The 12,331-nt window shown below is 53.9% G+C and overlaps 1 protein-coding gene across 1 annotated transcript; it reads right to left on the reverse strand.

The window, feature by feature from the left end:
* Nucleotides 1-2,614: 2,614 nt before the first annotated feature.
* Nucleotides 2,615-9,188, reverse strand: BKA58DRAFT_313661 (polyketide synthase PksA; the record flags this gene model as incomplete). The annotated part of the gene is made up of 2 exons (XM_046167439.1): nucleotides 2,615-8,864; nucleotides 8,911-9,188. 2 exons carry the CDS (start codon nucleotides 9,186-9,188, stop codon nucleotides 2,615-2,617), a joined length of 6,528 nt encoding a protein of 2,175 aa, XP_046026578.1.
* Between the last annotated feature and the right edge of the window lie 3,143 nt (nucleotides 9,189-12,331).

Here is a 12,331-nt window from a genome sequence, read left to right on the forward strand (position 1 = left end):
CGGCTTTGCAGATGCGCGTTCGGACCTCCTCACTATTCTCCGAGCATATCATTCTGGAATGTCCTCGCCGACCAAGCATCTCTGCCAGCGCATTGGACCTTTCGCCCGTATCCTCTAAGCATGCTTCCGATCTGAACCCATTGGTCGACGAATGCTACTACACCATACGCTGGGTAACCTTTGCTTTCTTTCGTTCCGACCTGAATACGGATTGAACAACGCAAATCCGTTTAGGGCACACGGCCTAGTAGCCTTCGGGTCTTCGCAGCATGAGATCTAGTCCTGTCTCGTTAAGGCCAAGGATGGCACTTATGCTTCATGCATCAGGGTCACATCCTAGAAGTGATTGTAGATCGGCAGATACGTTTCGATCGTCCGCTTCTGGAAAGCTGCTCTGCATCAAACAAGGAATTCGATATTGATCATCGTGGTGATCATCATCATTCAGCCCGCGGCGCATGCGGCGATGCAGCTGTCAGACCGGTTCTCGGGGCTGCAGGTCGGATTGGCTCTGATCGACGTTCCTTCTCTGGGCGTGTCTTGACTTCATGTACCCACGTCACTGTTGGTACCAGTGAAAAAGAACATCTGCAGTGAGATGGCTGAGTAGCTGGTCAGCGAGGCGCCCTGCACATTACTATGATGGCATGACGTGGCGGGCGCTCGCTTGCCAGTTGAGGAACGCGGGAGCGATGTGACAGCCAACTTTCCACTTGAAGCTTGACTCAGTGGCAGGGCTCAGGCAGCCCCGTCGTGAATAACGTACGCTGAGGTGCGGTCGAAAACCTGGGGCGTCGCGATAACGACTTTGAACATTTCCAGGGTCTTGCTCAGCCTGATTGCGAAGTTGGAACACTGGCAGGCGCCCGGCAACTTCGCTCCAGATACCATGTTTCCGGAAATGCACCATGGACGCTGTGCGACGCGCGAGGCCAAGGTTTATGACTGCATATACTGACTTGTGATAACAGTGTTGCAGTCACGTGAATCGAGACAGCTGAGTAGATGCTTGGCTCTTTGCGGGCCACGGTGATCAGAAGAAGGGTCCACTAAAAGGTTCCCAATTCGTCGCACAGAACGGTTCAGCATGCCGATAATTCACATGTTCTCCTCAGCTTGAATTACCACATCCATACCACAAACCTCGGGGCAAAGACGGAGGGATGCACCACATCCATTGAAAATAATGCGTGGGTCACCATCTGCGAAACACGCATTTACCGAAATTCATTCACCTTACATCGCGGCGATGCGCGAAAGAGTAGCACTTCGCTAGTTTCTCGATCCGAGATGTGTGATGCGGTACCCTATAGTGCTCTAGAGTATGGAACTGCAGTTCACGACTTTGCCGTTACGGTACCGGGCCGAAACAACGCTGAACAACAACATGGGCACCATCAGGCTCAGTATCTTTTGCGAACCCATATTACGTCTCAATTTATGCAGGGCGCCACGATTCAGGCTCTGGATCCAGGCTCGTTAACCAGAACCGCCGACCAGTCAAACAGACCATGCGCACGTCTGTCCCGAAATTCTTCATGTCCCAAAACCATTTGCAGTAGTACGATAGTAACGCCCGCTATGCAATGGCTGATCTTCCGGAGATGCAAAGACATGTTTGCAACCGCCGAACGGCGTTCCCGTCGGACCGCTGTTGCATTGCGCATGGGATGAGACCCTTCACTGCGGACTGGGGCCATCTGGATCGTACTAGACAAAGCTTAATTTATCTCGCATGAGCGGTTATGTAGTTGACGGGAAAACGGGTAGGTTTATCAAGATGTGCGATTTGAGGATCGAAGATGCACGGTTTTATCCGTGAGTCGGGTGGTTCGTCGTACCTGCAGCCACCTGGGTAAATGGATCAAAACACACTCAGTCCAGATGGAGAGAACTGTCAAAGGCGTGGCAGGACATGGATGTGCATTGTCGATGGGACCTGGGGGGGATTCACACCTGCGCGGTCTACGATCATGTACAAGGTTGGCTCGGAGGTGGCGTTATCATGCGAGCAAGTGACTTGAGTTATTACAAGTCGATCACATATAGGGTCGTGGGGGTGATATTTGGAATATCCCAACAAATGCAAAGACCATGAGCCTGGACTTAAGGCTCTTCGTGGAACTATGGTTGTCGGACTGTGGAGCCGGAGAGAGTTCTTAGGGTTCAATGTCTTGACTGTGTGACTAGGGCCATCAACATGTCGCCCATTCAAAATCAAAGACGGCAAAGTGTGGAGGTGATACTGAGGAAGCAAAACAAGATCGACATTGCAGTATTGCCACGCGACTGAGGCCAGACTGAAGGAACACGAAAGGCAGAGGGGACAGTGTCACGTTGCAAGAAAGATCAGATGTTGTGAACAAACCCTTGCCATTTTGGGTAAACCAAGCATTAAGTACAGTGTAAATCATAACGTGCGTGAACATGAGAAAAAAAGTGCAGCGTGTGCGTAAAGAAGACAATGAAGCCACAAGAAGGTAGAGTGCCAACGCCATCAAGTAACCGAGAGCCCAACGCCAACATCTCGATATTCAACACTTGAACAAAGGAGATGCATGCAATTTGCGATATGCACAAAGTCTATGGATGATTGCAAGTTAAAGCTTACAGCTTAAGACCTTGCTGGATGAGCTTGCCTAGTGTGACACCCTGGATGAATGTTAGTCTGGTTTGATGGAGTAGTTGATGGAGAGTAACTTACGTGTTCACCCTTCATCATAGTGAAGTGGTTACCACCCATGACAGCATATTGGAAGTTCTCCTTGGGGAGAAGCTGGGCCCAACCGTTGTCTGAGAAGTCGGTACGGTTGTTGAGCAGCCACTTCATGGGCGCTGGGTCCTCTCCCTCACCTGGGGGAGGGCGGGGGTCTTCAGGGTTGGGGCAGACACCGTCGGTGCACCAGATGGCGAGGACGGGAGGAGCGATTCTGGGGTTCATGGGCTTCGGGTCATAGTCCTTGAGGTTCTGGATAGCAGACGCGAAGTGAGGAAGGAGCCAAGAGGGAGTACCGCCGGGCTTGCCAGTACCGAGGAGGCCTATCTGGTCGAAGAAGATGTGGAGACGAGCGGGAAGAGGGTCAAGAGCGACGGGGCATGGGGCATCAATGAGAACGAGGTTCTCAACCTGCTCTCCAGAGTTGACGAGTTGCTGAGCAACCTCGTAGGCCATGACACCACCAGCGGACCATCCGCCAATGATGTACGGGCCCTGGGGCTGACGACGCTTAATCTCAGAGAGGTACAAGCGAGAGACACCTTCTACACCACAGCTCCACTTCTCGGGACACTTCATGAAAGGGCAATTAAGTCCGTACACAGCCATGTCGGTAGAGATGTTAGGGATAGAGATGTAGCTGGTTGCACTGCCAGAGCCGTCAGGGACCAAGAAGAACTTCTTGGCGGCGATCTTGGGGTTACCCTGGAGGAGCACAGAGGTGGCCGGGGGAAGGTGGGAGACATCAGGAAGGGAAGCGAGCTTCTTGTTCACCTCAGCGAGTTGAGGGGGCTGGGCCGAAACCTTAGCAGCGGGTTTGGCAACCTTCGCCTGCTGCTGCGGCTTGGGGCGCATATCAAGAGCAGTCTCGATGTCTTTGATGGTGACATTGACAGTGAGAAAGTCAGCGGGGAGATCGCGCCCGGTGGCCTCTCGCATGGAGCCGAGAATGGTGAGACTCATGAGGGAGTCCATGCCGATGTCAGTGAGGTCGAGGTCATCGGTGATCTCAGAGACATCAACACCCATCTCCTCAGCGACAAGCTTGCGGGCGAGACTGGCGCCACCCTCGGTGGAGGGCTTGACGTCTTCCTCGCCATCATCGCTACCTGCTGAGCTGGCGGGGGTGTCATCATTCTCTTCTGCGGCCTCGAAGGGGGTGGAGTCGGAAGGCTCATCGGAAGTATCGGACGAGTCGTCCTCAACCACGACTGCGCCGTCGTATTGAGAGAAGTGCTTCTTCAATTCTCCAACAGTGGAGCAGTCCGTGAAGAGAGTAGAAGGAATGTCCATGTCGAGCTCCTCGCGGAACCTGGCAGAGATGGTAAGAGACAGGAGCGAGTCCACACCGAGGTTCTCGAATGCAGCCTCGTCGACCAGCTCGGACATGTCGACATCGATCTCTTCAGCCACGATCTTCATGACCTTGGATGTGACACCAGCGGGGGCGGCAATCTTAACAGCCTTCGCGGCCTTAGCAGGTTTAGCGGCGGCCTTAGCGACAGGCTTGGCTGCCTTGGTGGCCTTGACTGGTGCAGCAGCAGGAAGCGCCTTGGGGGCAGGCTTAGCAGCAGCCTTACTGGCGGGGGCAGCAGCGGCCTTGCCAGCAGGTGGCATCATGATGTTGAGAGCGCGACGGGGGATGTTCTGGAACTTGAGGCCCATGACCATACCAATGATCTCAGCGCCGTCCATGATGTAGACATCACCGACGGAGACGTTGCCAGGAGCAGGCTGCATGCGAACATAGGAGCGGTACTTCTTCTGGGGTGAAAGCTTTCCTGCAATCTTAATCGATCCCCATCCGTGTGAGATGTAGACAGAGTTCTCAGAGTCAAGATGGTCAGAGGCATTGACAATGAATCCCGAGAGGTGTGCCAAAGAGTCGATCCAGTAAGGCGAGCACAGGAACTCTCCGTCAGCCGCAGTGGTCTGAAACTGGACCTGAGCAGTGGCTTCAGTCTCCTTGCCGTCAAGGATCACTTCTTCCATGCCGCGGTAGTTGTCGGCGTAGGTAACAAGGGCTTTGAAAAGCTTGTAAGCCATGCCACGGAGAACCTTGTGGGCAGCACCAGTCTGGAGCTTCTGCTCGAGGCTGTTGATCTGAGCCTGCACCATGTACTGGATGCGTCCCCACTCTTCCTTCCAGGCGTCGATGGACTCGTACTTGACGATACCGACAGCATGCTCAGCAAGGACGTTGGAGCCATCAGCTGAGACAGTGCGGAAGATGATCTGGACTTCATCAGTCTCTAAATCTGCGTTGCCTTCGACCTGCAAGTGCTGGCCGCTTGCGGGGGGAGGGTACTGCGGAATGAGGGTCTTGGTGACCTCCATGGAGCAGACATTGAGACCAGGAGTGGCTGTACCAGGACGCAGCTGCTGGTAGAGATAGTCCGCGACAGTCATAGCCTGGTCAGCGTATAGAGATGAAGGCGTGAGGGGTGTGCCATTGACCTGATGACCAGTGATGGTAGCCTTCAACTTGGGTTCAGAAAGATCTGACTGCACCACGACGGTACCAGAGTTGGCGTGCAGCTCTTCCCGGACGATCTTGTGGCAAGAAGTAGTGGACAACTTGGACGGAGCGTCCATGGCTGGCGCGGCCTCAATAGCCTTGATAGCAGTAGGAGCCTCAAGAACCTCTCCCTTGGTAAGGGTCCAGTTGTTGTGATAGTCGAGCCAATACTTCTTGGAGTCGAAAGCATACGTGGGGAGAGTGTACATCTCATGCGCATCATTGAACTTCCTGTGGTACTCGTTGAAGTCGATGTATACACCAGCAAGGTAGAGGGTAGTGATGCTGTTGGAGAGAGTCTTCCACGGATCCTCGTTGCGGCGGAGCGATCCCGCCGCGACAGGTGATCCACCAAGGGAAGACTTCACCATGCCACTGCAGACAGGATGAGCACCGACTTCGAGCCAAGCAGTCTTAGCGTCAAAGAGTTTGTCGTTCTGACCAGTTGTAAGAGCAGTCCAGAAGTTGACAGTCTCACGTGCATGACGGGCAAGGTAATCCGCACCAATAATGCCGGCCTCGCGGATGATCTCCCCAGTGAGAGGTGACATGACCGGGACGACGGGGGCATTGAAGGTCACAGATGCAGCTGCAGCCTTGAATTTCTCTAGGATGGGCTCGACCTGGGCAGAATGGAACGCAAAAGGAACATTCAACTTCGTAGACTTGAAGCCCTTAGATGCAAGCGCGTCGTTGGTGGAGTCCACGAGATCAACAGTGCCGCAGAGAACGGTCTCTTCGGGACCATTCATGCAGGCGATCTCGGTCATCTTATCTCCGAGAGCGGCGGTGATGGCCTCAACGCTTCCCTTGACGGCAAGCATGCCGTGAGTGTTGGCAGTGCACTCCTGTTCGAGGAGCTGAGCACGACGACCGACGAGGAGGACCATGTCGCTGGCAGAGATGACACCGGCAACGTGGAGAGCAGCGTATTCACCAAGGCTGTGTCCGATGACAGCTACGGGCTTAACACCCCAAGAAGCCCACATGCGAGCGAGGGCAACCTGGATGCAGGCCATGCCAAGCTGGACGACCACTGGAGAAAGGGTTGCGACGTCTGTGCCTGTCAAGAGGGGCAGGATGGAAGGAAGGTCATGCAGACGAGCGAGCTTGTCAAGTTGGTCGATGTCAATCCTGAAAGTCTCGAGATCTTCGTACAGCTTCTGACCGAGACCTGTGTACTGCGATCCTTGACCAGTGAAGGTGAAAGCAGTCTTGGTGGGAACCATAGGGAGGGGGCTATAGGTGTCCTTGATCTGAGCCTGGAGACCGTCCTTGACCTTCGAGATGTCGGATACACAGAATGCGACACGGTAGTTGTGTTGAATACGACGAGCAGTAGTAGTGTATGCCAGACTGGGGAGAGTGACAGAAGGAGTCTCATCGAGGAACTGCATCAGGTTGTTGATGTTCTTTTTGAGCGATGAGATGGATCTCGCGCTGACTGTCACCATGTGCATGGTGCGGGGGTCAACACCCTTGGGTGCCTCGGGTAGAGGCGCATCCTCAAGGATGACGGCAGTGTTGCCACCCGCAGCTGAGAAGTTGTTCAAGAAAATCTTGCGCTTCTCAGCACCATTACGGGGCCATGGAACTTGGGTGGTCGAGATATGGACGTTGCGCTGGCCGAGATCCTTGGGGAAAGTCTTGTTCATTACACCCTTGATACCGACATTGGCAGGGATGGCGTTCTTCTTCATCATCATCAATACCTTTACCAAGGAGTTGATACCGGAGGCGGCTTCTCCGTGACCAATGTTGGCCTTGATAGCTCCCAAGTGGAGAGTTTGTTCAGGGCGACGCTGGCGGTGGCGGGGTGCAAAGGCATTGGTGACGGAAGTCATCTCGATACCGTCACCAGCCTGAGTACCAGTTCCGTGCATCTCAACGTAGCTGATGTCATGTGCATCGACACCGGCGTTGGAGAGAACCTTGTTGTAAAGGTACTCCTGAGCTCCAGCGTGAGGGTGGGTGATGGATACAGCCTCAGCGCTGTGGTTGGTGGCGGCACCAAGAATACAGCCGAGAATGTTGTCCTTGTCGGCAATGGCGTCTTCGTAGCGCTTGAGCACCACTGAACCGCAACCATCACCACGGCAGTAGCCATCGGCATCGTTGTCGTATGTCTTGCAGCTGCCAGTCTTGGACAAGAACTGGCCCTTACTAAGACCAGAGAAAATGTCGGGGTTGGTGAGCACATTCAGACCTCCAGCACAAGCCGTGTCGCAGTCACCAGCCCAGAGCGAAGTGCAGGCAAGCTGGATTGCAGCGAGCGAAGACGAGCAGGCAGTGTCGACGCTGTACGACGGGCCCGAGAACTTGAAGTAGTAGTTGATGCGACCGGGCGCGAAGGCTCGCACACCACCAGTGATGAAGTAGGTGTCAATATTCTCAGCGGCATTGATCTCACGCCAATCGTCGGAAGTCTGACCGTAGAAGGTGCCGATGCGCTCCAGCTTAGTCGATGGGGTGCGGTTGGGAACATACCCAGACATCTCGAGAGCTTCGTATGCAGTGGTAAGGGCGAGACGGCCCATTGGGTCAGTCTGGGCAGCCTCACGGGGAGACATGTTGAAGAAGCGGGGGTCGAATAGACCAGGCTCATCGATGAAGCAGCCAAACGGCGTGTGGCTCTTGTTCTTGCCCTTGCCAGTAGGGTCGCAGTGGGCTTTTGCGTCGAAACGATCTGAAGGCACCTCACGATGGACGTCAAGACCCTTCTCGAGGAGGTCCCATAGTGCATCAGGGTTGGCAGCACTGGGGAAACGACCCGACATGCCAACGATGGCGATTTTGTCGTTTTGAGTGCGACCGCGGCTGTCATGCTCAGCGGCCACCCAGGAAGAGTGATCACGAGCTGTAACCGATGACTGCCCTCCATTCTTCAGCGCAGAAACGAGGCTGTTGGTAATGGAAGTGACACCGATGGCGGATACGGAGCAGTCTTGGCTAGATGTAGCAGTAACCTGAGAGACAACCTCCGAGAGCAGGTTGTCCCATCGGACTGACTCAACAAGAATCTCGCCAAGTGCAGTTCGGATCAAGTCCAATGTGCTGGTGGCAGTGTGGCACTCTCCGGAAGAGGCGGAGTGCACCAGAGAAAGCGGACGGAATTGCTGCAGATGCCTGGTGGCATCCTTGTCGAGAATCTGGTCGATATCCGCCTCAGTGTAGAGGTGGGCAGCATGGTAGGGAGCGTAAACCGGAATGGACACCCGAGTGCAGCCCTTGAAGGCGTCACTCTGGAGCAGGCGCTTGGTGGTGGCGGGCGGGCCGCTGATGGTCAGAGCCATGGTGCTAACGGCGCTAATGTAGGCTTGCGCCAATGTCGGAATCCGCTGCTCCTGATGGAACGCAGTGATTGCGTCTTTGGCGGCCTTCTCAGAGATGCTAGTGACTATGGTGGACCATGTTTCTTTGGGAGCAGGAGTCTGCTCTAGCGCCTCCTTTGCAGCACCGACAACGGTACCGGTCCGGAAAGCGATGCGGACAGCCTCAATAGCAAGGGGAAGAAGCTCGCTCAGGGATCGCGCGGAAGCAACAACAGACCCTGCGAGAAGACCAGTGCAAAGACCGACGACTCGAGTGTTTGCCGGGTTTTGCAGGTCTGAGGGGTTCTCAGCGTAGTATCTAGAAAGTTAGTAAAGTTGACTAAAATGCGCAGGTTGGTACTGACCCGATGTAATGCGACAGCTGCGCAATGGTGACCATACAGCTCTCTAGCTGAGGAACCTTGAGTCCCTTAGCATAGTATGCTTCGATGAGATCCCATGTTGTCAGAAAGTTGGGAATCTGGTCTCGCTGTGTTCGTGGCAGCTTCTGCACCTCTTCGCGGACTACTTGACTGACTCTGTCGAGAAAGCTCGTCAGGGTCGAGTTGTTCTTCCAGGTGCAGGCCTTCCGCAGGAGCGGGTACTGGTCGGCGGTTTGGTCTCCGAAGATGAGAACGTTCATGATGGCAAGGGTATAAAAGAATTAATAAAAAGTTGGAAAAATAGTAGAAGTTGATGCCGTATAAGGCAAAGGTTCCTCACTGAAGGAGGATGCGGTGGTATAGAAATGGACTTCAAGGTTGAAGTATGGCAAGGGTATTCGATGGAGAATGGAGCTATGATCCAGTAGAGGAGTATGGACTTGGTGTCTGGGTAGTGGCCCAAGAAACTGGATGAAATTGGATGGGATTGAAAGTATCTTGGGTCTCGAGGTGCTCCTATATGTATAGGACTAGGAGGGGGTGATAGGCGTAAGATATCAAGAAGGTGGTCAGGGCGTGGATCGCGCGATGACAAGCACAGTGGATGCCGGATCTGTAACATCCATGTATTGCGGAACGAAGTACTGCAGAAACATATTGACGTGAGAGCGAGAGTGGACCGCGGACCACTTCCTGTCTTGGATAGTCCAGCCATGCTCCGAGGGTTAATGGCGTGCAGGTGCCGGGTATGTCGCCGAGTGCCTCCATACCTATTGATAGATGGCGCATGCTAAGTGTGGAGACCAGCGGCTGAGGTATTGAGTCAATGCGTCGCGGATGATAGCAAACATGAGACGTGGGGACCTGAATAGTAAGGGCGCTGTCTCAAATTCGGGGTTAGTGTGTCGGATCCCCTCCCATAAGCCGGGGTCGATAGACATGGTGTCCGTGTGTTCTACTATCAATTACAGCATCTTCCAAGCGAGTTCAGGCTTAGGTGTATGCAGTCAGGATGAATTGATGATAGTAAAGTTGACATGTTGAAACTGTTCGCAGCAAACCCTGTCGATGCCCATGCTTAGTACTACAAGCACCAAGCAACTGTTGGGTCTGTAAGTCTACCAGGTTCCTCGTGTGTATCCGTGCCATGCACTCGTGGCTAATTGGGTTGTTCGGGTCGTCGACACGTTGTACCGAAGTATACCAGGCGATGCTAAGCCAAACCATGGTGTTGATAAGCCAAGAGGCAATATGATACGGCAGCGGATTCCAGAAGCTGCCGAATCTCAGTCAGCGTCTCGTCAAGTATGCGCCAAATAGAGTGGTTCCACAGCGTTGCAGACGTCAATCAAGCTTCTGGAGTCCCCGCTCGGACTCGTAGCTAGGTGGAGGTACTTGCTGGTAAGGGCTAGCAGGAGGCAAGGCCCACGTCTCGGAAACTGGGAGTCGCATACTCTCACCATGATCGTCGGAGCGCCAGCTCATCGGGCTGGCCTATTCGGGTTGGTCTGCGAATAAACACATAGGGCAAAACCATTCTTTGGGTGAAAAGTGGATGTTTGACGATGGTGGGGTCCAGGCGTCCAAGCCATCAGCCACACAAGGAGCGCCGTTGACGAACTGCTCGGTGTATCTGCATGGCGCTCTCCCAGTGCGGAATCAGATCGCTGTAGGCTGAGGGATCTGCTGTCTGCGTGTACTACAGTCAGCTCGACTCAGATTCCGGTGTCCCTGTTATCGGCGCCACAGGCGGTAGTCCGGGCGTATAAGGTAGAGCAACCAGTCTAGAGATTGCTAGGGTATCTCTGAGCACATCACGGTAGTTCCGGGCGGTCCTCGCTTGTTTCCGTGCGTCTCCTGGCGTTGGGTCGTGGGCGAAACGAACGGACTGCAAGCTCGGACGGACGTCGTGAGAACGCGGTTGCGAAGCGTGACGTCCCCTGTAGCATCAATGGCGACTGGCTGAAGGCTTTCGATGAGCTTCGTGGCGCGGATGGCCTAGTCGCGAAAGAGTTATCGAGCGTGCTAGAGATGAGCGTGTTCGTGATTACGAGGTGACGTTCATCACGGAGAGCGGAGAACCGAATAAGCAAATCCGCCAACGATCGACGGTGCGTTTTCTGCCGCCCGCCACCGCCCTTCACACGTGTCGCTCGCTACCCAGCCACACCTGGCCAACTGTCTGCCACGCCTGTCCCTGACAGCAGCCAGATCCATACCGTCGTGCGAGACTTCATGTTTGACGCTGAGAATAGAACCTCACTTTGTGGATCTCGTTTTGCTACTCTGCGAAACGCGACTGTCTGTGGGGTTCGTTCGCGTCGCGAATCGCGTAGCCAATCGCATGTATTGCGAGGCGCAAAGTTAAATCGCCCTGAGTGCTTCGAGAAGCCCTGAAATAGTTCATCTCGACTGATGTTTCACACTCTTTTCGAAGCCCCCAAAAAGACCATCGACTCTGTTTGGCACCATGTCGCAGATTATATCGAGCGAAGCTAGGCGCTCAGGTCAACTTTCCTTTTCTACAAGACGCTTTTTCCCTTTTCAGCGCATACCCACCTCATCTCTTTCTCTTTTCTTCATTCAAGTTACTTTTCCCCCGTCTGCACTGGTAGCAGCATTCAGGAACGGCACGTACCCGCGTCTATACACCAACAGCATGAAAATAGGGGTACAGTGCGTATGATGCAGCTCCACTTCGAATGGTACCTATACTATCATGTGTCAAACCCAGCTACATACTCTTGCTGCGCGCTGCTATTCCAAGAAAATTCCCTCCGGCTAGCGACCGAAGAGTCGCCAGGTGTATCCTGCAGAGCATGGACTTGGTCAACAGCGCTCTCAACAACTACAGGCGAGCATGTGATAGACGCCCGTGTGCTCGCAGGCTATCAGACAGCTGTTCTAGACATTAGCACAGTCGACAGATGCACCACGCACGCTGCAGCTGTAGCGCCGGCCCCACGTCGACCAAAGTTCTTGTCCGGATACATGCAGCGGTAGATTGTTGAGAAGAAGGTCCCAACTTTACAAGTCTATCAACATAGTAGAACTAGTCTCGACTGATAATTTCCCTACCGCCACTACTTCAAGATGCATGATGCTCACAACAGCAGCCGGATGCTGTACCGATTATGCGTAGCGAGATCAGTATCCACCACGGCCCATGCCATCAAGACAGGCTACAAAGCGGTATCAACCGATTCTGCTATGCATTCTGCGGGTGTATGTTTGACAGAATTTGCTCACAGCTGGCATCAACCCAATGTTGCAACAGTCATCACCGCTCTCGCCAAACGGGTCGCCTCATACAGTCACCATTTCGAAGATTGCGACCAGCTTAGACATCTGGCATGGACAATTGGTGGGACAGACCGGAACGTTTGTGTTAGCGTAACGGCAA

Source organism: Alternaria rosae (genome assembly GCF_020736505.1).
Source record: "Alternaria rosae strain MPI-PUGE-AT-0040 chromosome Unknown BKA58scaffold_4, whole genome shotgun sequence".
Taxonomy (NCBI): Eukaryota; Fungi; Ascomycota; class Dothideomycetes; order Pleosporales; family Pleosporaceae; genus Alternaria; species Alternaria rosae.